The sequence below is a fragment of the Pistacia vera genome, unplaced genomic scaffold (genome assembly GCF_008641045.1).
Source record: "Pistacia vera cultivar Batoury unplaced genomic scaffold, PisVer_v2 Contig430, whole genome shotgun sequence".
In the NCBI taxonomy this organism is placed as follows: Eukaryota; Viridiplantae; Streptophyta; class Magnoliopsida; order Sapindales; family Anacardiaceae; genus Pistacia; species Pistacia vera.
Window position 1 is genome coordinate 1,438,122 of NW_022196258.1, and position 25,127 is coordinate 1,463,248.

Below are 25,127 nucleotides of genomic sequence, written 5' to 3' on the forward strand. Positions count from 1 at the left end.
TTAACTGAGAATCTCTTAATCTGTGATTCTGCCTAGACCTAAGATCGCTTAAGCCACCAAGAGTAAACACTCATGATTAAGCGATCATTGCTGCGATCACGAGTAAAACAGAATAACGCTTAAGCGAAATTACAAGCAACATCCCAAACTACGTACCTATCTTCGCCGGCCTTCTCCTCGTCGCCTGGATCCTCGGCGACTCCTCCTGCCTGAATTATCGCCGGAATCCACCTCTGGCCTGATTTCTCGGAATCCTCATTCTGGCCTGAAGTCTGCTGACTCCTCGTCTTCAGACCCCTTTGCTGTTCTTCCCTCTGTTCTTGTGCCGCTGGCGTCTCCTCTACGTGTGGACCACTTCAATGGTCAGATGATCGACCGGAGCAGCCATTGAACTGCTTGCGCCACCGGAATCGAGGATTCGAAGTGGCGTTGGGTTGTCGTCGTCATTGTGAGTGTCAGCCATGGTTTTGGATTGAATTTGGTGTGAAAATTGTTGTTTGGATTGGAAATGGGCTGTATCGCCGGAAATCGCGCAGATTCCGTTTATAGTTGAAGAATCGATCTTAGGGTTCAACAAATCGATCGAAATCGCGACTTATCGCCGAAAATCGCGACTGTATTCGGTTTAGGGTTCAAGAAATTGATTTAGGGTGCAAATCAATTGGTGTTGGATCGGAAAAAATCGCGTCTCCTTTCGTTCAAGAAATCGCGTTTTCAACTGATGAATTTCGATTAAGCGACGTGAATAGAGTGTGGGGCTTGTTTTGCGAAATTTCAAATTTTGAAAACTTTCATTATTTCTGATTCGGCCCACATATGTTTTAATCTTTTTATTTTAACCCATTTTACGTGTTTAATTAATCCTAACTATGCCACGTCATCTTCTCTAAATTATAAAATATTTGATGAACAGTTTCGAGGCCATTTTCTTAAATGCATACTGGGGGGACCGGGCAGCGAAATTTTCTCCCACCACAACCCCTATCTTTTTCATTGAAAACACGATTTCTCCTTTCTTTCAAAATGGATCAAAACTTCAACATTTTCCCTCTCAGTGGCCGTGGTTCTCATCCCGAACAGTGAACAGTTCAATAGATCTCTCAAATCAAAGTCACACATTTACATCTACGTTTTACGCTTTGCTTTGAATTAGAGAAGTCTTCAAAGCTCTTTCCTTTTTTATTTTCTAGTTATTTTCCTGGTTCAATTCTGACAAAAGAAGCACCAGGAAAACCCTAGAAAATCGGACTGAACCATTAGTGCTGCCTTCAAATGGGGGACATGCCCAGAAAGATCGACGTGGAGAAGCTAATTTCTTATAGCAACGATCTGGTGGAGGTATTGAAGGACAAAAAGGACCTTAATGGCTTGACTCAGTGTTTGGATCACTCCAAGTCCCTTCACTCCTCCTGTGAAGCTGATTTCAACTCGGTTCTCAACTCCATTCAAGGTATATTTTAATACCTATTTGCGTTTTCTCTGTTATTTTTATCATTCAGATTGAGATTTTAGTGTTCCTTTAGCAAGAATTTTGTTGTTTTCCCCGAAATAGATTAGAAGTATTATCCTTTATATTGTCTCTTCGTTGTAGCCATAGAAAGTGAATTGATAGAGTACCCACTCGTGGGTACAGGTGGCAGGCAAACAAATGCTGGTCGCTGATTTCTTTAATTCTAAGAAAAGAAATTTCAAATCTTGTTGTTTTTGAGATGTTAGGGAATTTATCTTTTGTAACTCATGGCTTATAGTAAACACCTTTTTTCCAAGTCTTTTTCGTGACTTGTAAAAGATTCTTGATAATTCAGAACCTTATCTCTTAAGACTGTTGAGAATCTATTGAGTGCTTGCAAATTTACTACTACCACAATGACTAGAAAAGTGATGGTGCATCAAATGGTCCAGGTTTTGGAGTTGGATAATGTGTGAACCTGGTATCGGTTATCTGTTTGGTAAATTTTATTTATATAATTAACATGCTGTTGACAAATTCTTTTTGTGAAGCAGATTATGAAAAAAAGATTGAAGTTTGCAAGCAGAAAACAGAGCGGGCAAAATCTGAAGTTGCTGCTGAAGCTGAAGTGGGCCATCTTCAGAATGAGCTGGAAGAGGAGCTTGAAAAAGAACGTGTACTCCAGGAGGAACTTAGATAAGTATATAGTTGATTTTAATTCAATGCTTTGGGACAGTTATTTTGTATATGAATGTAACTGATTAGTTATTTATCTGTCATTTTTATCAACACAGCTATCTCCAATGAGATTAAGGATTTAGAACGTCAGAGGATTGTAATTGAAGAACAAAAGCGAGCCTGCAAAAAATCTGAGCAAGGCGAGCTTAGGGCACAGTAAGTGAACAGACAGCATCATAATGTTTGCATTTGTAGTATTTCTTTTATCATTTCCCCTGACATTCTTGTTTGTGTATCGTGCTCATTTATGTTTATACTTGAATTATTTATTGATTGATGTTAGATTGTGTTTGAACAATTTAAACCCTGTAAGTTTCATTTCTTTTGAGAGCAAAATTTACTAGTGATGGTTAATACTTCAACTCTGTAGCATCCATGAAAGTAGACTCTCTTGAATCATCTTTTGTTGGGTTGATTGCCATTTTCTAATTCTTTGAATAAGACTAATAAAATTTTCTTTGATCTTGTAGGATGAAGCTATCAATGTATGCATCAGTCACAAACATTATCCCAAACTTGGATGATCAATCTAAAATTTCAGGCTGTATCCTCTATTCCTTCTTTTATAATATTATTCTCTTTGGTTAGTTTCAGATACGAGGATGTTTATTGCGATGGTATTTGGTTAAACCTTAACTCATAATATATCAGATATAGTGGACAGGGATAAAAATGTGATTAAGAAGTTTAAATACGACCCGGCGAAGCAGACAACATATGATACGTGTGATAACATTTGGAAGACAATAAATTTGTGATAGATATTTGACATTCTTCCCTTCATAAGACAGATGTCATCCATTGTGTGATAATGCTTTCTTGTGCCCTTTCTTGTATTTTGTATCTTTTCCTTTGCATTTTTGAAGCTGTAACTCATTGTAGAGCATTATTTTCCATTTTGAAAATGTGGGTTTCTGGTCAACGGTATATGCAGGCAGGCATCTGGCCTCTTAATGTATTAAATAACATAATAGTTTACAAAAATTTGTTTTCTGTGTATATTTTTAGAGAACATTAGTGCATAATCAACTAAGTTGAAAAAAGGATGACATTGAGGCATTGGTAGTATACTTAAAACTGCAGTTATTGCTCGTATTAATGTCAATATATCGACCACCGTTCTCTTGGCCCCTTCTTATTTTGTGGTTGTGCAGGAGGTTTATGGAAAAAAAGTAAAAAAAATTGTACTATTAAAGACGAGATTCAGGGCTAACTCAACTAAAAAAAAACACCTATCAATAGTGAGAACTAATAATACAACAAAAACAGACTACTTTCAGATCTCCACAGAAAGCAGTAGCCATTGTTACATCACCTAATGCTTCATAATGATACATAATTATTATCCAGAAGAATATAGTGGTATTTCAGTCACAATACAAAATATAATACTATCCATTGAGAGGCCATGAACTATTGTATAATATTATCACTAGATCAGCCATGGTAGACCAAGCAAAAGGCGATGTAGAACTAGAGGAAGAATCATATAAATTATGCCGGTGGTTCCATCTTTGGAACTTTCTTTGCTTCTGCATAGCAGCCTGAATTGTTTGATGTCTCCTTCACAGTTGACATTTGCGAATATGAGCTGCAGGCGTGCGGTACATTATTGCCTTTGTATGCTTTGCAGACATAGGCTGCATAATTTTCATAATCCTGCGCACCCAAATAAAGAAAACAGAAATCATTGTGTGTGTGAATCTGAGAAAAAGAGAGAAAGAGAGGCAGTTTAGGGACTAACGCCTTCGAGTGCACGACCATTTACGACCACCCATGGTACAAATTTATGCTGTGGATGCAGTGCATCTGTTTCATCAGCATACTCCAGTATAAGCTGTTTTCCTCTTCCACTGTTATAGCAATCATCAATGGGTTCCTGACTCAGCCCCAGATCATCAGAACATTGTCTCCACACTGCTTCAGTGTCTTGAATCTTAGGGGCTTGAGTTTCAAGGCAATGGATAAATTTGAAATGTTTCCCCTGCATCATAAACCAGTAAACAATAAAGATCAAGTGAAATTCCCATCTACAATTTCCAAGTTTTATATAGACTAGTTTCTTATTCTTACCACAGGCCAGGCATCGATGGCACAAGCGTGTATAGTATTGAGGTAGCATTCATTTTCGCCGTGCTGCGAAAAAGGATATAAAGGATTAGTTAGAGAAAATCGGGACATTGAATATGCCAAATCTTGAACATAATGAAGATGGAAATCTCACCTGGCAAGTGATGGTGTGGTTAGTTCCTTGGATTTTAGCGTTGCCCCATGGAACCATCTTGAGGTTGACAATAGTGTAAAGATCAGTATTGAAAACATTCACTAGTTTATTTACTATGAAATTAGCACAATATGGGCACAAACTCTCATAATACAGAGAAAGAGTAACTTTCTGAGATGTAAATTTAGCAGCAGCAGCGGCATCCGCTAAGGTATGAGAAGAAGATATGAACCAGAACAGAAGGGTACTGAAAACAAAGAAGGAAAGTAAATGACGAGTACCCATTTCTGAGGGCTTAGTACATTGAATGTCTCACCTTTTGGTGGAGCATTTATAGCTCTTTCAGAACTACTCACTGAGATGTTCCATTTACATTACTAATACTGTCCCTACATTTTAATATTTGAAACAAGTAAAGCTCCAGGATTTCAGACTTCACCCTCCACCCCCCTTTCACGTTTTACTCTTTTTAAAGAAGAAATGAATGGATCCGATGTAGTATACATTCTGGTTGGTCTTTTATAATAACACTTTCCCATCTTTTCTTGCAACTTTTCTGGTTGGAGAGTTAAAAAGATATTTAAATTCTGACTCTCCAAGTAGTTTAATGTCATGTCAGTGTGCAACTAAAGCTTTAAGTGTATTTTAAAAAGAGTAAAAACATTTTATATATGAACTAAAGCATACATTTCTCATTCAGAATTACAGTATATGTTAAACTGCAGACATCAATCTCTATGTTGTTAGTTTAATTGATTAGATTTGATTGGACATTAACTGCCTGCCTTATCTCTAACTCTGTCGGTGAACCTATTAAACAATGAGTACGTGTCATACAAATGTATGTGCTGTAAACTAAGCCTAGTCAGTGAAATCTAAACACCAATACCCAGATCAAATCAAACAGCAAAAGAATCAAGCAACACATAACGATATATCATGATTGGTTTGTTCAATATAAAACAAATTACATTCACGTTGAACTTTAGAATATAAAACTCGCTATATTATGATTAATCACTTCAAATAATACAGATTACAATCAAACCACACTCTCTGCCAATAACACAATCAATCACTCACCTCTCTGCCCTTTATACCCGTAAACCTGTACAACCACTAGAGTGCTCACTACCCTTGAAGAAACTCCCAATCCTCAATCAAGACTCTAGACAGATTCACACAGAAAAGAACCAATTGAGTGACAAACCCTAACCGAGGTCATTATCGTGTTTTTACAGAGAAACCAAAACGAAAACTAACTGTGGCAAAACTAAAAGAAATAGCCTCTTTTATATCGTTGATCATTGAGTGAACTGAAGCCGTCGGATCTTGCTTAATCGATAGGCTAAGATCAACTTGAGTTTAATGAGCAAAACGGCAGCGTTTTACTTGGCTTTAAACGACGTCACAAACTTCATTATTTAACAGTATATATTTATACTTATAACTCAATCTCACAAACTTTCTCCTATAATTTTGACGTAACAGTTCGTAATTAATTTCTAATGAATTTTCCTAACTGACCAATTACAAATTGATTAATTACGAACTGTTACATTGAGATTATGAGATTAAGTTGTGAGTCAATCTTTATTATATATACAATTATCGGCTTATTATGACCCAAGATCATTAAAAAGATCTTGATTATGCATTGTAACACATTCACTGTAAGATTTTTATTCTTGAGAAGGATGATTTGAGCATATGTAAAGAGGTTTAAAGGTACAAATGTTGATTTGTTTTTAAAGGTTTGAATAAGAATCCTGGTATATTCAAACGAAAATCTTTCTATTTGGACGACTTCATTTGTTTTTAATAAGCAGGGTAGCGCCATAACTAACTACCTTTCAACAACTCCATTATCTTTACTTTTGATTAAATTAAATGAAGCTAACAGTGAGAGCTTCTGTTGAGGCTTTAGATTTTGACCTTGCATTGCTTTAATAAAGAAGTTTGTTTCATCAAAAAGAAAATTTGGCAGGACTCTGATTCTGTAAATACAAAACAAAACCAGACTTGATTCTTTATAACTCCATAACTATTATCATTATTATCCAGAAGAATTCGGATACCGAATACATTAGCCAGCCATTATTATATAAATTATTGGACCAGCCAGCGATAATGTATAAGCAGAACCATATAAGAACTTGTGGTTATGGACGTTCCATCTTCATCTCTGATGAGCCTGTAACTTTTTCTTCTTCTTCATAGCTAACTTCACCGGTTAATGTTTCGTTTACAGTTGACTTTTGCCAGTATGATCTACAGGCGTAGGGTCTTTTCCCTCTGTAAGCTTTACAAACATAACTTGTATAGTTTCGGTAATCCTGCATATACAAGATAGAATTAGCTGAATGACTAAAAAAAATTATTCTGGGTGTGTTTGAGTGATAGAGAAAGGTTGCTATCTGGAGACTAACTTCTTGAAGTGGTCGATCATTTACAGTCACCCATGGTATAAATCTCTTTTTCGGAACAAGTTGTTCCGTTTCTTCACCATTCCTCAGTATAAGCTGCAGTTCAAGTTGCAGTAAGTATTATCAGAACATGAACAAATTGGGATTTCTTTGGCTGGAGGGAAGAAGATGAATGAATGAAATAAACCTTTTTTCCTTCTCCGCTTCGGTAGCAATGGTCAATGGGATCTTGACTCAGCTCCAGATCATCACTACATCCTCTCCACACTGCCTCGGAGGCTAGAAACGATAAGTCTTGACTTTCAATGCAATGGATAAATTTGAAGTGTTTTTCCTGCATCATATATAACAAATAAATGATAAAGATTAAGTGCCACCATTGGAGAGAGCATACTGGAAAAAGCAAGGTCTTACCGCAGGCCAGACATTGACGGCACACGCCTGAATAGTATTCAGGTAGCATTCACTTGGGCCGTTCTGCAAAAAGAAGAATGAAAAAGATCAATGTATTATTATGTGCCCAGCAGAGGAAAATTTACATTTATTAAGTGCCAAATCTTCAAACTTATGAAGATAAAATGGGACCTGACAAATGATGGTTTCGTTAAATATTCTTAATTTTCGAGCGTTGCCCCAGGGAACCATCCTGAGGCTGACAATTTTGTGAAGATCAGTATCAAACATTTCCCCCAATTTATTTACAATGAAATTGCGGCAGTTTCGATTGAGACTTTCATAATATAAAGAAAGAGTAACTTTCTTAGGTTTGGGAGGATTTTGATACTCAGCAACTTCATTATCTGCCATGGAATGAGATTGAGAGATGAATAAACACAGCAGGGTACTGAGAACCAAAAAGGAGACGAAATCCGCCATTTCTGAGAGCTTAGTACTATGAAATTTCTCACAGTTGGGGTGGGGCATTTATAGCTCTTGCAACTACTCAATGAGTTCTTCTTCTTCAATATGTTACCTATAATGTCCTTATGATTTAATAATTGAAACAAGTGAACCTGTTTCCAAACCCCAACTCCCCTTCACATTTTAATCTGTTTACAGAAGAAAAATGATGAATTAGATGTGGGATATACATTCTGGTGGGTCTTGTATAAATAAAACCTTTTCTACTTTCCTAGTTGACATGATTTCTTCTTTATAGAATAATTAAAAACCTATTTGCCATAGGTAAGTCAAAGAATTTGCAAAAGATTTGATGGTAATATTCCAGGGATCCGGAACAGGATTAAACAAGCATGAGGAGTTCAGATAAAGGACTCATTACAACTACCAGCACTTGTTTGTGGTTGGATAAGTTTCTGAACCACAGTTTTGCAAGATGATGATAAAATTTTTAGAGCAAATTACTGTTGGGTTTACAAGCTGGAGAATGCAAAGGAAAGAACGCACTTATTTTGCGGAGATAAATTTTTCCTGTTTTGTCTAAGTTTAACTCACTTATTCTTATGTCAACTTATCTCCTTTTCATTAACTTTAAACAAGCCTTATATACATCATGGACATACTAACTCTGCAACATATTAAATGTTAACCTAAACTGCAAGGATATTTGCAAGATACTATTACAGAGCCATACATTCTTAACTACTTCAAAAACTGTCAGTCTTATCATTTCTAAAAATCAGCTAAACCACTTCGGTTATTTGACCTGACAGCATTTAGATCGGCTCTGAATCAATGACCTCTTTCAGGCAGGTCACATAATGCTTTTGATCGCATGCTTATATGGTCGCATGGACACTTTCCTATATTGCTTCCAGATCGTATTACCTTCTGGTCGCATGCTCATGATCACATCTACTTTAGTTTGCATCCTTCTCATCTTGCACATTTGATCGCAAGCTTCAAATCGCGAAGCCTTCAAATCGCTTTCCTCGTATTTCCAGAAAGACATCACTTGCTTTAACAATTACATTAAATGTTGTTTCGAAAACAATGAGAAACAGTTCCTCTGCTGATATGTTGCCTTTGCCTTTAAACTTGTAGTCTTATTGACGCTCATTATTTTCAACCAGGAAGGTCTTGAAACCCATGAGTAGCAGCTTCTAGATACATCCATGTAGAACAGGATGACACTTTGTACATTTCTTTTCATTTGCTCCATTATGTATTCAACAGAAAATTTTGAAGCTTTCTACAAACTTGGGTCAAACTTTGAATGTATTGATGGAAGAAGTGATTTCAGGACAGTTTAAACTTTACTAAAGCACATGAAATGATGCAAACGTCGCCAAAGCGATAATTCCTTGATTCAAACATAGTTGAATGAAAGCAGTGTGGTTCCATGACCAGATGTTATAATTTGGTCATCAATTCTAACGGATCTTAGCTAACTAATTTCCTACAGGTTTTTATGATCATAATGAGTTTTGTGTAAATCTTGGTCATAGAGAGTTTCAAATTCACTGGAGAAGGAACGTCGTGTAATGTCATCCATAATACAAAAAATATAAAAGACTTATCTAAATAGAAGTAACTTTTCATTGATTCCGATAGAAACACATGATTTCACTTCTGCTCTTTCCAAATTTAGAGTTAAAAACAACCTAAACACTGATAACCAACTAGGTCAATTATTCTACTTACATGCTAACAGTGATGAACCAGCCAACAAAGGAAGAAGCTTTAACTTCTTCCAATAAGTCCATTCATGGCTTAGAAATGGCTTGCTTCCTTAGCATAGCAGACAGGAGTGCTTGAAATTGCATTCTCAGTAGCTTTGGCCTTGACTGGTGGCAGTGATTTGCAAAACTCTGGAACTTGACTGCCTTTGTAAGCTTTACAGATATAAACTAAAAAATACTGAAGATACTGCACCAAGAAAGTTGTAGATAATGAGAGAGTGAATGAGTGGGTGAATGAGAGAAAGAAAGAGAGGTTGGAGAGTTACTTCAACGTGTTTGTCATTAACGGTCAGCCATGGTACATAATCATGAGGCGGAGTTTCATACTAATAATACAACAAAAACAAACTACTTTCAGATCTTCACAGAAAGCAGTAGCCATTGTTACATCACCTAATGCTTCATAATACATAATTATTATCCAGAAGAATATAGTGGTATTTCATCACAATACAAAATATAATACTATCCATTGAGAGGCCATGAACTATTGTATAATATTATCACTAGATCAGCCAGTGTAGACCAAGCAAAGGCGATGTAGAACTAGAGGAAGAATCATTAAATTATGCCGGTGGTTCCATCTTTGGAACTTTCTTTGCTTCTGCATAGCAGCCTGAATTGTTTGATTTCTCCTTCACAGTTAACATTTGCGAATATGAGCTGCAGGCGTGCGGTACAGTATTGCCTTTGTATGCTTTGCAGACAGGCTGCATAATTTTCATAATCCTGCGCACCCAAATAAAGAAAACAGAAATCAGTTGTGTGTGAATCTGGAAAAAAAAGAGAGAAAGAGAGGCAGTTTAGGGACTAACGCCTTCGAGTGCACGACCATTACGACCACCCATGGTAAAATTTATGCTGTGGATGCGTGCATCTGTTTCATCAGCATACTCCAGTATAAGCTGTTTTCCTCTTCCACTGTTATAGCAATCATCAATGGGTTCCTGACTCAGCCCCAGATCATCAGAACATTGTCTCCACACTGCTTCAGTGTCTTGAATCTTAGGGGCTTGAGTTTCAAGGCAAGGATAAATTTGAAATGTTTCCCCTGCATCATAAACCAGTAAACAATAAAGATCAAGTGAAATCCCTCTACATTTCCAAGTTTTATATAGACTAGTTTCTTATTCTTACCACAGGCCAGGCATCGATGGCACAAGCGTGTATGTATTGAGGTAGCATTCATTTTCGCCGTGCTGCGAAAAAGGATATAAAGGATTAGTTAGAGAAAATCGGGACATTGAATATGCCAAATCTTGAACATAATGGATGGAAATCTCACCTGCAAGTGATGGGTGGTTAGTTCCTTGGATTTTAGCGTTGCCCCATGGAACCCTTTGAGGTTGACATAGTGTAAGATCAGTATTGAAAACATTCACTAGTTTATTACTATGAAATTAGCACAATATGGGCACAAACTCTCTAATACAGAGAAGAGTAACTTTCTGAGATGTAAATTTAGCAGCAGCAGCGGCATCCGCTAAGGTATGAGAAGAAGATATGAACCAGAACAGAAGGGTACTGAAAACAAAGAAGGAAAGTAAATGACAGTACCCATTTCTGAGGCTAGTACATGAATGTCTACCTTTGGTGGAGCATTTATAGCTCTTGCAGAATTACTCACTGAGATGTTCCATTTACATTACAATACGTCCCTACATTTTAATATTTGAAACAAGTAAAGCTCCAGGATTTCAGATTTCACCCTCGACCCCTTTCACGTTTTACTCTTTTTAAAGAAGAATGAATGGATCCGATGTAGTATACATTCTGGTTGGTCTTTTATAATAACACTTTCCCATCTTTTCTTGCAACTTTTCTGGTTGGAGAGTTAAAAAGATATTTAAATTCTGACTCCTCCAAGTAGTTTAATGTCATGTATCAGTGGTGCAACTAAAGCTTTAAGTGTATTTTAAAAAGAGTAAAAACATTTTATATATGAACTAAAGCATACATTTCTCATTCAGAATTACATATATGTTAAACTGCAGACATCAATCTCTATGTTGTTAGTTTAATTGATTAGATTGATTGGACATTAATGCCTGCCTTATCTCTAACTCTGTCGGTGAACCTATTAAACATTGGTACGTGTCATACAATGTATGTTGTAAACTAAGCCTAGTCAGTAAATCTAAACACCAATACAGATCAAATCAAACAGCAAAGAATCAAGCAACACACAACGATATATCATGATTGGTTGTTCAATATAAAACAAATTACATTCCGTTGAACTTTAGAATATAATACTCGCTATATATTAATCACTTAAATAATACAGATTACAATCAAACCAACTCTCTGCCAAAACACAATCAATCACTCACCTCTCTCCCTTTATACCGTAAACCTGTACAACCACTAGAGTGCTCACTACCCTTGAAGAAACTCCCAACCTCAATCAAGACTCTAGACAGATTCACACAGAAAGAACCATTGAGTGACAAACCCTAACCGAGGTCATATCGTGTTTTTACAGAGAAACCAAACGAAACCTGTGCAAAACTAAAGAAATAGCCTCTTTTATATCGTTGATCATTGAGAACTGAAGCCGTCGGATCTGCTTATCGATAGGCTAAGTCAACTTGAGTTTAATGAGCAAAACGGCAGCGTTTTACTTGGCTTTAACACGTCACAAACTTCATTATTTAACAGTATATTTTATACTTATAACTCAATCTCACAAACTTTCTCCTATAATTTTGACGTAAAGTTCGTAATTAATTTCTATGAATTTTCCTAACTGACCAATTAAAATTGATTAATTACGAACTGTTACATTGAGATTATGAGATTAAGTTGTGATCAATCTTTATTATATATACAATTATCGGCTTATTATGACCCAAGATCATTAAAAAGACTTGATTATGCATTGTAACACATTCACTGTAAGATTTTTATTCTTGAGAAGGATGATTTGGACATTGTAAAGAGGTTTAAAGGTACAAATGTGATTTGTTTTTAAAGTTTGAATAAGAATCCTGGTATATTCAAACGAAAATCTTTCTATTGGACGACTTCATTTGTTTTTAATAAGCAGGGTGCGCCATAACTAACTACCTTTCAACAACTCCATTATCTTTACTTTTGATTAAATTAAATGAAGCTAACAGTGAGAGCTTCTGTTGAGCTTTAGATTTTGACCTTGCATTGCTTTAATAAAGAAGTTTGTTTCATCAAAAAGAAAATTGGCAGGACTCTGATTCTGTAAATACAACAAAACCAGACTTGATTCTTTATAACTCCTAACTATTATCATTATTATCCAGAAGAATTCGGATACCGAATACATTAGCCAGCCATTATTATATAAATTATTGGACCAGCCAGCGATAATGTATAAGCAGAACCATATAAGAACTTGTGGTTATGGACGTTCCATCTTCATCCTGATGAGCCTGTAACTTTTTCTTCTTCTTCATAGCTAACTTCACCGGTTAATGTTTCGTTTAAAGTTGACTTTTGCCAGTATGTCTACAGGCGTAGGGTCTTTTCCTCTGAGCTTTACAAACATAACTTGTATTTCGGTAATCCTGCATATACAAGATAGAATTAGCTGAATGACTAAAAAAAATTATTCTGGGTGTGTTGAGTGTAGAGAAAGGTTGCTATCTGGAGACTAACTTCTTGAAGTGGTCGATCATTTACAGTCACCCATGGTATAAATCTCTTTTTGGAACAAGTTGTTCCGTTCTTCACCATTCCTCAGTATAAGCTGCAGTTCAAGTTGCAGTAAGTATTATCAGAACATGAACAAATTGGGATTTCTTTGGCTGGAGGAGAAGAATGAATGAATGAATAAACCTTTTTTCCTTCTCCGCTTCGGTAGCAATGGTCAATGGGATCTTGACTCAGCTCCAGATCATCACTACATCCTCTCCACACTGCCTCGGAGGCTAGAAACGATAAGTCTTGACTTTCAATGCATGGTAAATTTGAAGTGTTTTTCCTGCATCATATATAACAAATAAATGATAAAGATTAAGTGCCACCATTGGAGAAGCATACTGGAAAAAGCAAGGTCTTACCGCAGGCCAGACATTGACGGCACACGCCTGAATAGTATTCAGGTAGCATTCACTCTTTTTCATTGAAAACACGATTTCTCCTTTCTTTCAAAATGGATCAAAACTTCAACATTTTCCCTCTCAGTGGCTGTGGTTCTCATCCCGGACAGTGAACAGTTCAATAGATCTCTCAAATCAAAGTCACACGTTTACATCTACGTTTTACGCTTTGCTTTGAATTAGAGAAGTCGTCAAAGCTCTTTCCTTTTTTATTTTCTAATTATTTTCCTGGTTCAATTCTGACAAAGGAAGAACCAGGAAAACCCTAGAAAATCAGACTGAACGATTAGTGCTGCCTTAAGATGGGGGACATGCCCAGAAAGATCGACGTGGAGAAGCTAATTTCTTATAGCAACGATCTGGTGGAGGTATTGAAGGACAAAAAGGACCTTAACGGCTTGACTCAGTGTTTGGATCACTCCAAGTCCCTTCACTCCTCCTGTGAAGCTGATTTCAACTCGGTTATCAACTCCATTCAAGGTATATTTTAATAGCTATTTGCGTTTTCTCTGTTATTTTTATCATTCAGATTGAGATTTTAGTGTTCCTTTAGCAAGAATTTTGTTGTTTTCCCCGAAATAGATTAGAAGTATTATCCTTTATATTGTCTCTTCGTTGTAGCCATAGAAAGTGAATTGATAGAGTACCCACTCGTGGGTACAGGTGGCAGGCAAACAAATGCTGGTCGCTGATTTCTTTAATTCTAAGAAAAGAAATTTCAAATCTTGTTGTTTTTGAGATGTTAGGGAATTTATCTTTTGTAACTCATGGCTTATAGTAAACACCTTTTTTCCAAGTCTTTTTCGTGACTTGTAAAAGATTCTTGATAATTCAGAACCTTATCTCTTAAGACTGTTGAGAATCTATTGAGTGCTTGCAAATTTACTACTACCACAATGACTAGAAAAGTGATGGTGCATCAAATGGTCCAGGTTTTGGAGTTGGATAATGTGTGAACCTGGTATCGGTTATCTGTTTGGTAAATTTTATTTATATAATTAACATGCTGTTGACAAATTCTTTTTGTGAAGCAGATTATGAAAAAAAGATTGAAGTTTGCAAGCAGAAAACAGAGCGGGCAAAATCTGAAGTTGCTGCTGAAGCTGAAGTGGGCCATCTTCAGAATGAGCTGGAAGAGGAGCTTGAAAAAGAACGTGTACTCCAGGAGGAACTTAGATAAGTATATAGTTGATTTTAATTCAATGCTTTGGGACAGTTATTTTGTATATGAATGTAACTGATTAGTTATTTATCTGTCATTTTTATCAACACAGCTATCTCCAATGAGATTAAGGATTTAGAACGTCAGAGGATTGTAATTGAAGAACAAAAGCGAGCCTGCAAAAAATCTGAGCAAGGCGAGCTTAGGGCACAGTAAGTGAACAGACAGCATCATAATGTTTGCATTTGTAGTATTTCTTTTATCATTTCCCCTGACATTCTTGTTTGTGTATCGTGCTCATTTATGTTTATACTTGAATTATTTATTGATTGATGTTAGATTGTGTTTGAACAATTTAAACCCTGTAAGTTTCATTTCTTTTGAGAGCAAAATTTACTAGTGATGGTTAATACTTCAACTCTGTAGCATCCATGAAAGTAGACTCTCTTGAATCATCTTTTGTTGGGTTGATTGCCATTTTCTAATTCTTTGAATAAGACTAATAAAATTTTCTTTGATCTTGTAGGATGAAGCTATCAATGTATGCATCAGTCACAAACATTATCCCAAACTTGGATGATCAATCTAAAATTTCAGGCTGTATCCTCTATTCCTTCTTTTATAATATTATTCTCTTTGGTTAGTTTCAGATACGAGGATGTTTATTGCGATGGTATTTGGTTAAACCTTAACTCATAATATATCAGATATAGTGGACAGGGATAAAAATGTGATTAAGAAGTTTAAATACGACCCGGCGAAGCAGACAACATATGATACGTGTGATAACATTTGGAAGACAATAAATTTGTGATAGATATTTGACATTCTTCCCTTCATAAGACAGATGTCATCCATTGTGTGATAATGCTTTCTTGTGCCCTTTCTTGTATTTTGTATCTTTTCCTTTGCATTTTTGAAGCTGTAACTCATTGTAGAGCATTATTTTCCATTTTGAAAATGTGGGTTTCTGGTCAACGGTATATGCAGGCAGGCATCTGGCCTCTTAATGTATTAAATAACATAATAGTTTACAAAAATTTGTTTTCTGTGTATATTTTTAGAGAACATTAGTGCATAATCAACTAAGTTGAAAAAAGGATGACATTGAGGCATTGGTAGTATACTTAAAACTGCAGTTATTGCTCGTATTAATGTCAATATATCGACCACCGTTCTCTTGGCCCCTTCTTATTTTGTGGTTGTGCAGGAGGTTTATGGAAAAAAAGTAAAAAAAATTGTACTATTAAAGACGAGATTCAGGGCTAACTCAACTAAAAAAAAACACCTATCAATAGTGAGAACTAATAATACAACAAAAACAGACTACTTTCAGATCTCCACAGAAAGCAGTAGCCATTGTTACATCACCTAATGCTTCATAATGATACATAATTATTATCCAGAAGAATATAGTGGTATTTCAGTCACAATACAAAATATAATACTATCCATTGAGAGGCCATGAACTATTGTATAATATTATCACTAGATCAGCCATGGTAGACCAAGCAAAAGGCGATGTAGAACTAGAGGAAGAATCATATAAATTATGCCGGTGGTTCCATCTTTGGAACTTTCTTTGCTTCTGCATAGCAGCCTGAATTGTTTGATGTCTCCTTCACAGTTGACATTTGCGAATATGAGCTGCAGGCGTGCGGTACATTATTGCCTTTGTATGCTTTGCAGACATAGGCTGCATAATTTTCATAATCCTGCGCACCCAAATAAAGAAAACAGAAATCATTGTGTGTGTGAATCTGAGAAAAAGAGAGAAAGAGAGGCAGTTTAGGGACTAACGCCTTCGAGTGCACGACCATTTACGACCACCCATGGTACAAATTTATGCTGTGGATGCAGTGCATCTGTTTCATCAGCATACTCCAGTATAAGCTGTTTTCCTCTTCCACTGTTATAGCAATCATCAATGGGTTCCTGACTCAGCCCCAGATCATCAGAACATTGTCTCCACACTGCTTCAGTGTCTTGAATCTTAGGGGCTTGAGTTTCAAGGCAATGGATAAATTTGAAATGTTTCCCCTGCATCATAAACCAGTAAACAATAAAGATCAAGTGAAATTCCCATCTACAATTTCCAAGTTTTATATAGACTAGTTTCTTATTCTTACCACAGGCCAGGCATCGATGGCACAAGCGTGTATAGTATTGAGGTAGCATTCATTTTCGCCGTGCTGCGAAAAAGGATATAAAGGATTAGTTAGAGAAAATCGGGACATTGAATATGCCAAATCTTGAACATAATGAAGATGGAAATCTCACCTGGCAAGTGATGGTGTGGTTAGTTCCTTGGATTTTAGCGTTGCCCCATGGAACCATCTTGAGGTTGACAATAGTGTAAAGATCAGTATTGAAAACATTCACTAGTTTATTTACTATGAAATTAGCACAATATGGGCACAAACTCTCATAATACAGAGAAAGAGTAACTTTCTGAGATGTAAATTTAGCAGCAGCAGCGGCATCCGCTAAGGTATGAGAAGAAGATATGAACCAGAACAGAAGGGTACTGAAAACAAAGAAGGAAAGTAAATGACGAGTACCCATTTCTGAGGACTCAGTACATTGAATGTCTCACCTTTTGGTGGAGCATTTATAGCTCTTTCAGAACTACTCACTGAGATGTTCCATTTACATTACTAATACTGTCCCTACATTTTAATATTTGAAACAAGTAAAGCTCCAGGATTTCAGACTTCACCCTCCACCCCCCTTTCACGTTTTACTCTTTTTAAAGAAGAAATGAATGGATCCGATGTAGTATACATTCTGGTTGGTCTTTTATAATAACACTTTCCCATCTTTTCTTGCATCTTTTCTGGTTGGAGAGTTAAAAAGATATTTAAATTCTGACCCTCCAAGTAGTTTAATGTCATGTCAGTGTGCAACTAAAGCATGTAAGTGTGCAACTAAAGCTTTAAGTGTATTTTAAAAAGAGTAAAAACATTTTATATATGAACTAAAGCATACATTTCTCATTCAGAATTACAGTATATATTAAACTGCAGACATCAATCTCTATGTTGTTAGTTTACTTGATTAGATTGGATTGGACATTAAGTGCCTGCCTTATCTCTAACTCTGTCGGTGAACCTATTAAATAATTAGTACGTGTCATGCAAATGTATGTGTTGTAAACTAAGCCTAGCCAGTCAAATCTAAACACCAATACTGAGATCAAATCTAACAGCAAATTAATCAAGCAACACACAACGATATACCATGGTTGGCTGGTTCAATAGAAAACAAGTTATATCTATGTTCTGCTTTAGAATATGGAGTTCGCTGCACTATGATTAATCACTTTGAATAATACAGATTACAATCAAACCATACTCTCTGCCAACAACATAATCAATCACTCACCTCTCTCCCCTTTATACCTACAAACCTGTACAACCACTAGAGTGCTCACTACCCTTGAAGAAACTCCCAACCTTCAATCAAGACTCTAGACAGATTCACACAGTGAAGAACCAATTGAGTGACAAACCCTAACCCAGGTTACTATTGTGTTTTTACAGAGAAACCAAAATGAAAACTAACTATAGCAAAACTGAGAAAAATAGCCTCTTTTATATCTTGCTTAATCGATAGGCTGAGATCAACTTGAGTTTAATGAGCAAAATGGCGGCGTTTTACTTGGCTTTAAACGACATCACAAACTTCATTATTTAACAGTACATATTTATACTTATAACTCAATCTCACAAACTTTCTCCTACAATTTTGACGTAATAGTTCGTAATTAATTTCTGATGAATTTTCCTAACTGACTAATTACAAATTGATCAATTACGAATTGTTACATTGAGGTTATAAGATTGAGTTGTGAATCAATCTTTATTATATATACAATTATCGGCTTATTATGACCCAAGATCATTAAAAAGATCTTGATTATGCATTGTAACACATTCACTGTAAGATTTTTATTCTTGAGAAGGATGATTTGAGCATCTGTAAAGAGGTTTAAAGGTACAAATGTTGATTTGTTTTTAAAGGTTTGAATAAGAATCCTGGTATATTCAAACGAAAATCTTTCTATTTGGACGACTTCATTTGTTTTTAATAAGCAGGGTGGCGCCATAACTAACTACCTTTCAACAACTCCATTATCTTTACTTTTGATTAAATTAAATGAAGCTAACAGTGAGAGCGTCTGTTGAGGCTTTAGATTTTGACCTTGCATTGCTTTAATAAAGAAGTTTGTTTCATCAAAAAGAAAATTTGGCAGGACTCTGATTCTGTAAATACAAAACAAAACCAGACTTGATTCTTTATAACTCCATAACTATTATCATTATTATCCAGAAGAATTCGGATACCGAATACATTAGCCAGCCATTATTATATAAATTATTGGACCAGCCAGCGATAATGTATAAGCAGAACCATATAAGAACTTGTGGTTATGGACGTTCCATCTTCATCTCTGATGAGCCTGTAACTTTTTCTTCTTCTTCATAGCTAACTTCACCGGTTAATGTTTCGTTTACAGTTGACTTTTGCCAGTATGATCTACAGGCGTAGGGTCTTTTCCCTCTGTAAGCTTTACAAACATAACTTGTATAGTTTCGGTAATCCTGCATATACAAGATAGAATTAGCTGAATGACTAAAAAAAATTATTCTGGGTGTGTTTGAGTGATAGAGAAAGGTTGCTATCTGGAGACTAACTTCTTGAAGTGGTCGATCATTTACAGTCACCCATGGTATAAATCTCTTTTTTGGAACAAGTTGTTCCGTTTCTTCACCATTCCTCAGTATAAGCTGCAGTTCAAGTTGCAGTAAGTATTATCAGAACATGAACAAATTGGGATTTCTTTGGCTGGAGGTAAGAAGATGAATGAATGAAATAAACCTTTTTTCCTTCTCCGCTTCGGTAGCAATGGTCAATGGGATCTTGACTCAGCTCCAGATCATCACTACATCCTCTCCACACTGCCTCGGAGGCTAGAAACGATAAGTCTTGACTTTCAATGCAATGGATAAATTTGAAGTGTTTTTCCTGCATCATATATAACAAATAAATGATAAAGATTAAGTGCCACCATTGGAGAGAGCATACTGGAAAAAGCAAGGTCTTACCGCAGGCCAGACATTGACGGCACACGCCTGAATAGTATTCAGGTAGCATTCACTTGGGCCGTTCTGCAAAAAGAAGAATGAAAAAGATCAATGTATTATTATGTGCCCAGCAGAGGAAAATTTACATTTATTAAGTGCCAAATCTTTAAACTTATGAAGATAAAATGGGACCTGACAAATGATGGTTTCGTTAAATATTCTTAATTTTCGAGCGTTGCCCCAGGGAACCATCCTGAGGCTGACAATTTTGTGAAGATCAGTATCAAACATTTCCCCCAATTTATTTACAATGAAATTGCGGCAGTTTCGATTGAGACTTTCATAATATAAAGAAAGAGTAACTTTCTTAGGTTTGGGAGGATTTTGATACTCAGCAACTTCATTATCTGCCATGGAATGAGATTGAGAGATGAATAAACACAGCAGGGTACTGAGAACCAAAAAGGAGACGAAATCCGCCATTTCTGAGAGCTTAGTACTATGAAATTTCTCACAGTTGGGGTGGGGCATTTATAGCTCTTGCAACTACTCAATGAGTTCTTCTTCTTCAATATGTTACCTATAATGTCCTTATGATTTAATAATTGAAACAAGTGAACCTGTTTCCAAACCCCAACTCCCCTTCACATTTTAATCTGTTTACAGAAGAAAAATGATGAATTAGATGTGGGATATACATTCTGGTGGGTCTTGTATAAATAAAACCTTTTCTACTTTCCTAGTTGACATGATTTCTTCTTTATAGAATAATTAAAAACCTATTTGCCATAGGTAAGTCAAAGAATTTGCTAAAGATTTGATGGTAATATTCCAGGGATCCGGAACAGGATTAAACAAGCATGAGGAGTTCAGATAAAGGACTCATTACAACTACCAGCACTTGTTTGTGGTTTGGATAAGTTTCTGAACCACAGTTTTGCAAGATGATGATAAAATTTTTAGAGCAAATTACTGTTGGGTTTACAAACTGGAGAATGCAAAGGAAAGAACGCACTAATTTTGTGGGAGATAATTTTTTCTTGTTTTGTCTAACTCACTTATTCTTATGTCAACTTATCTCCTTTTCATTAACTTTAAACAAGCCTTATATACATCATGGACATACTAACTCTGCACAGCATTAAATGTTAACCTAAACTGCAAGGATATTTACAAGATACTATTACAGAACCATACATTCTTAACTGCTTAAAAACTGTCAGTCTTGTCATTCCTAAAAATCAGCTAACCCACTCCGGTTATTTGACCTGACAGCATTTAGATCGGCTTTGAATCAGTGACCTCTTTCAGGCAGGTCGCATAATGCTTTTGATCGCATGGACACTTTCATGTATTGCTTCCAGATCGTATTACCTTCTGGCCGCATGCTCATTACGACACATGCTCATGATCACATCTACTTTAGCTTGCATCCTTCTCATCTTGCACATTTGTTCGCAAGCTTCAAATCACAAAGCCTTCAATCGCTTTCCTCATACTTCCAGAAAGATATCACTTGCTTTAACAATTACATTAAATGTTGTTTCGAAAACAATGAGAAACAGTTCCTCTGCTGATATGTTGCCTTTGCCTTTAAACTTGTAGTCTTATTGACGCTCATTATTTTCAACCAGGGAGGTCTTGAAACCCATGAGTAGCAGCTTCTAGATACATCCATGTAGAACAGGATGACACTTTGTACATTTCTTTTCATTTGCTCCATTATGTATTCAACAGAAAATTTTGAAGCTTTCTACAAACTTGGGTCAAACTTTGAATGTATTGATGGAAGAAATGATTTCAGGACAGTTTAAACTTTACTAAAGCACATGAAATGATGCAAACGTCGCCAAAGCGATACTTCCTTGAGTCAAACATAGTTGAATGAAAGCAGTGTGGTTCCATGACCAGATGTTATAATTTGGTCATCAATTCTAACAGATCTTAGCTAACTAATTTCCTACAGGTTTTTATGATCATAATGAGTTTTGTGTAAATCTTGGTCATAGAGAGTTTCAAATTCACTGGAGAAGGAACTTCGTGTAATGTCATCCATAATACAAAAAATATAAAAGACTTATCTAAATAGAAGTAACTTTTCATTGATTCCGATAGAAACACATGATTTCACTTCTGCTCTTTCCAAATTTAGAGTTAAAAACAACCTAAACACTGATAACCAACTAGGTCAATTATTCTACTTATATGCTAACAGTGATGAACCAGCCAACAAAGGAAGAAGCTTTAACTTCTTCCAATAAGTCCATTCATGGCTTAGAAATGGCTTGCTTCCTTAGCATAGCAGACAGGAGTGCTTGAAATTGCATTCTCAGTAGCTTTGGCCTTGACTGGTGGCAGTGATTTGCAAAACTCTGGAACTTGACTGCCTTTGTAAGCTTTACAGATATAAACTAAAAAATACTGAAGATACTGCACCAAGAAAGTTGTAGATAATGAGAGAGTGAATGAGTGGGTGAATGAGAGAAAGAGAGAGAGGTTGGAGAGTTACTTCAACGTGTTTGTCATTAACGGTCAGCCATGGTACATAATCATGAGGCGGAGTTTCATTGCGGTATTTAAGCTCAAGCTGCGTATTAATTGAATTGAAGATCAGAAAAAGTCCATTATAGGGATAGAAAAAGCAATGTATTTTATGATAAAGCATTTGAAAGAACCGAGTGAAAAAGAAGTACTCAAATCATGGCACAAGGAAACGTTTTGAACATAAAAAATGGCACAAACCTCTCTTCCATGGCCACTGTCAAAGCAGTTCTGAATGTCCTGTTCAACTTCCTTCAGTCCTTGACAACAAGATCTCCAAATTTCTTCCTTTTCGTGAATGGGTCCCTTTGAAGTTTCCTTCATCAGGCAGTGAATGAACGTAAAATGTTTCGTCTGTAGCAGATTTACAGTGGAGAATAAGAGCACGCAAAATATACATCTACCTTATCTAAATGAGCAAACAACTTTTACCACCCAAGGTTTGCCTTAATAACCCTTTTACACCCAAAAAGTTTCAAATTAGCACTTTCCCACCCAAAGTTTTTATTCCATTAATACCCAAAACACACTTCACTCTCTCAATCAGCATTTGGCGAGTTACCAGGAGCCAGGATAAAATGAGTTTCGTAGAGTGGAGGCCGGTGGATCGAATGATGGTGATTGATTGAATATTCGCCGCTGAAATTAGCTAAAAATAAGAAACCTTTGTTTTGCGGTGGTCGACAATCGGCGAAAAATCAAGTGTTAGAGTGAGAGGAATTTTGTATAGAAGAGATCGTAGGTTCAAATTGTGGTGATGGAGATAATTTTTGCGGCCAAAATCAACTTTGGGTAGTAACGGAGCATTAACTTTAGGTGTGAAAGTAGTATTTTGAAACTTTTTGGGTGAGAAAGGTCATTAAGGCAAACCTTGGGTGGTAAAAAGTCGTTTTACTCTATCTAAATTCCTATAGCTTTATCACATGTTTCAGATTTATAGATAAGTTTTGAACTATATAAATGGCAGCCTCGCTTCAACTTTCACCAGAAAAAGGAGAAAAGTAATCATACCAAATTAAGATACTTACTGCAACTAAAAAGTGTATAAAAATGAAAAAAGAAATGGATACTCTGGGTGCAGGTGCAGCCAGTGAGTGAATTGGTTGTGTAACATATTTTTTGGAGTATTGAAGAGAGGAAGCCTGTCTTACTGTGTCAGGCAAGGCTTCAATGGCACAGGCATGTATAGTGTTGAAGTAGCATTCATCTTCGCCATGCTGCAAATGGCAGATACAAATCAATTGAAAGAAACCAAAGGAGAAAAAAAATGGAGCATTTATATGTAAATCAAATGAGGATGAAAGATATGTAAATATGACCTGGCAAACAATAGTATTGTTTGGATCTGTGGTCTCAGCATTGCCCCAGGGGACTAGCTTGAGATTGACAATGTCAATGAGATCCAAATCAAAGACATCCACTAGATATTTTAATATGAACTCAGCACTCCCTGGACATAAGGACTCATAGTACAAAGCTACATTGACCCTATCATCTTCTTTGGTTACAGGAACAACAATAGCATCATCATATTTCAAAGAAGAACAAGGTGAAGGAAAGAATGTCAACAGCAGAGAAATGAAAGCAAAGAAGAATAGCAAACGAGGAGCCATTTTTGAGAGAAATATGCACATTGAAGTTCTCAGGGGTTGGGGGTATTTATAAATGCCTTAACCACACTCAGTCTGCTTTGAGCTGTCCTGTCGATTTGTTCTACTGAATGTAATGTGGAGGATAATGAGATGTCAATTCTGTGTTTTAACTTACCCAATAAGCCTGAAAGTGACTGCCACCTTCTTGTCTTCATGACATTATTATTTGAACTTTTCAGGTTTCTTCTTCATAAAATCTGAACTCCTTATTGTAGTAAAAGAGGTGTAGGCGTCATTAGTGTGTAACTTACTGAAAGTAGCAAATAAGAGGACCATCTCATCTTCTGTTACCAACCTCCAATATGACTGAGTCATATGACAGTTAATGGAATAAATGGCCATTTTTGTATTAAGTATCAAACAAATGCATGCTGTAGCTGAGCAACTGACTCTTTTAATGACTTGAATCAGTCTAGAGGCCATTAATTACTCTTCCTTGATGTGGTTCAACTGTAATCGCCTGTGGTTTTGTTGCATATGCAGATCATATTTGCTGCTGAATATTTCATCACATAGTGCTAAACAAAGAAGAATAACAGAGAGAAGTACTAATTGAGAAAATCATCTCTGCAGATTTGTCCACTCATAAAACCAAGATCATGTTTACTTACAGATATGAAATCTCACAGTTGGCAGAACATCTAAACATTCCTGTAAGACTACTTGAAGTAAAGTCTGATCCATATTACAGATACCAAATACCAATGCTTAAGACTTAAAACATCACTATATGAACTTTTTTCTTAGTCTCTTCCGTTATTGTTTCTTGCCGGTAGCTAGCTTTAATGTTTCATTAAATATTATTTCTGCCATGAAAGACAAATTTAGAAGAAAAAATGTATGACTATTATTCTTAATGAAGATGTAAAGTTCATGGACAATGCCATTTAAAGAAAAGGTATCTTTCTCCTTTTTTAAAGAAAAAACAAAACTTGGCTTGTCATGTTAAATAATTCCCACTTTGAATAAGCTTAAACAATATTATTTTAAGTACCTTCCAACCACCCTTTGTTGAAAAAAGAGTTCTTGTGCCCAATAAATTACCTGAGCTTTGAGCAGTAACCAGATCAGAACTAGCCTAATTTATGAACTTTCAGGAAACAGCACATTGTTTGTATCTCTAGAAAGA

The 25,127-nt window shown here is 36.0% G+C and overlaps 7 protein-coding genes and 1 pseudogene across 7 annotated transcripts; 2 read left to right on the forward strand and 6 right to left on the reverse strand.

Moving 5' to 3' along the window:
* The first annotated feature begins 954 nt into the window (after positions 1–954).
* Positions 955–3,024, forward strand: LOC116143547 (kinetochore protein SPC24 homolog). Its single transcript, XM_031428998.1, has 5 exons — positions 955–1,450; positions 2,005–2,146; positions 2,243–2,344; positions 2,659–2,732; positions 2,840–3,024. Exons 1-5 carry the CDS (start codon positions 1,273–1,275, stop codon positions 2,944–2,946), a joined length of 603 nt encoding a protein of 200 aa, XP_031284858.1. The 5' UTR covers positions 955–1,272; the 3' UTR covers positions 2,947–3,024.
* A 376-nt stretch (positions 3,025–3,400) lies between these two features.
* On the reverse strand, positions 3,401–4,727 carry LOC116143546 (gamma-interferon-responsive lysosomal thiol protein-like). Its single transcript, XM_031428997.1, has 4 exons — positions 4,413–4,727; positions 4,262–4,324; positions 3,933–4,172; positions 3,401–3,847 (listed from the first exon to the last, which is right to left on the reverse strand). Exons 1-4 carry the CDS (start codon positions 4,695–4,697, stop codon positions 3,683–3,685), a joined length of 753 nt encoding a protein of 250 aa, XP_031284857.1. The 5' UTR covers positions 4,698–4,727; the 3' UTR covers positions 3,401–3,682.
* A 1,610-nt stretch (positions 4,728–6,337) lies between these two features.
* Positions 6,338–7,715, reverse strand: LOC116143401 (gamma-interferon-responsive lysosomal thiol protein-like). The gene is made up of 5 exons (XM_031428848.1): positions 7,424–7,715; positions 7,253–7,315; positions 7,026–7,172; positions 6,842–6,934; positions 6,338–6,748 (listed from the first exon to the last, which is right to left on the reverse strand). Exons 1-5 carry the CDS (start codon positions 7,712–7,714, stop codon positions 6,575–6,577), a joined length of 768 nt encoding a protein of 255 aa, XP_031284708.1. The 5' UTR covers position 7,715; the 3' UTR covers positions 6,338–6,574.
* Positions 7,716–9,450: 1,735 nt separating this feature from the next.
* LOC116143482 lies at positions 9,451–11,041 on the reverse strand (annotated as a pseudogene).
* A 2,611-nt stretch (positions 11,042–13,652) lies between these two features.
* LOC116143408 (kinetochore protein SPC24 homolog) lies at positions 13,653–15,610 on the forward strand. Its single transcript, XM_031428857.1, has 5 exons — positions 13,653–14,036; positions 14,591–14,732; positions 14,829–14,930; positions 15,245–15,318; positions 15,426–15,610. Exons 1-5 carry the CDS (start codon positions 13,859–13,861, stop codon positions 15,530–15,532), a joined length of 603 nt encoding a protein of 200 aa, XP_031284717.1. The 5' UTR covers positions 13,653–13,858; the 3' UTR covers positions 15,533–15,610.
* Positions 15,611–15,986: 376 nt separating this feature from the next.
* LOC116143407 (gamma-interferon-responsive lysosomal thiol protein-like) lies at positions 15,987–17,332 on the reverse strand. The gene is made up of 4 exons (XM_031428856.1): positions 16,999–17,332; positions 16,848–16,910; positions 16,519–16,758; positions 15,987–16,433 (listed from the first exon to the last, which is right to left on the reverse strand). The coding sequence occupies exons 1-4, from the start codon at positions 17,281–17,283 to the stop codon at positions 16,269–16,271; spliced, it is 753 nt and encodes a 250-aa protein (XP_031284716.1). The 5' UTR covers positions 17,284–17,332; the 3' UTR covers positions 15,987–16,268.
* A 1,593-nt stretch (positions 17,333–18,925) lies between these two features.
* Positions 18,926–20,289, reverse strand: LOC116143406 (gamma-interferon-responsive lysosomal thiol protein-like). The gene is made up of 5 exons (XM_031428855.1): positions 19,998–20,289; positions 19,827–19,889; positions 19,600–19,746; positions 19,416–19,508; positions 18,926–19,322 (listed from the first exon to the last, which is right to left on the reverse strand). The coding sequence occupies exons 1-5, from the start codon at positions 20,286–20,288 to the stop codon at positions 19,149–19,151; spliced, it is 768 nt and encodes a 255-aa protein (XP_031284715.1). The 5' UTR covers position 20,289; the 3' UTR covers positions 18,926–19,148.
* Positions 20,290–21,917: 1,628 nt separating this feature from the next.
* On the reverse strand, positions 21,918–23,959 carry LOC116143484 (gamma-interferon-responsive lysosomal thiol protein-like). Its single transcript, XM_031428939.1, has 5 exons — positions 23,666–23,959; positions 23,498–23,563; positions 22,548–22,700; positions 22,315–22,392; positions 21,918–22,235 (listed from the first exon to the last, which is right to left on the reverse strand). The coding sequence occupies exons 1-5, from the start codon at positions 23,957–23,959 to the stop codon at positions 22,080–22,082; spliced, it is 747 nt and encodes a 248-aa protein (XP_031284799.1). The 3' UTR covers positions 21,918–22,079.
* Positions 23,960–25,127: the final 1,168 nt, after the last annotated feature.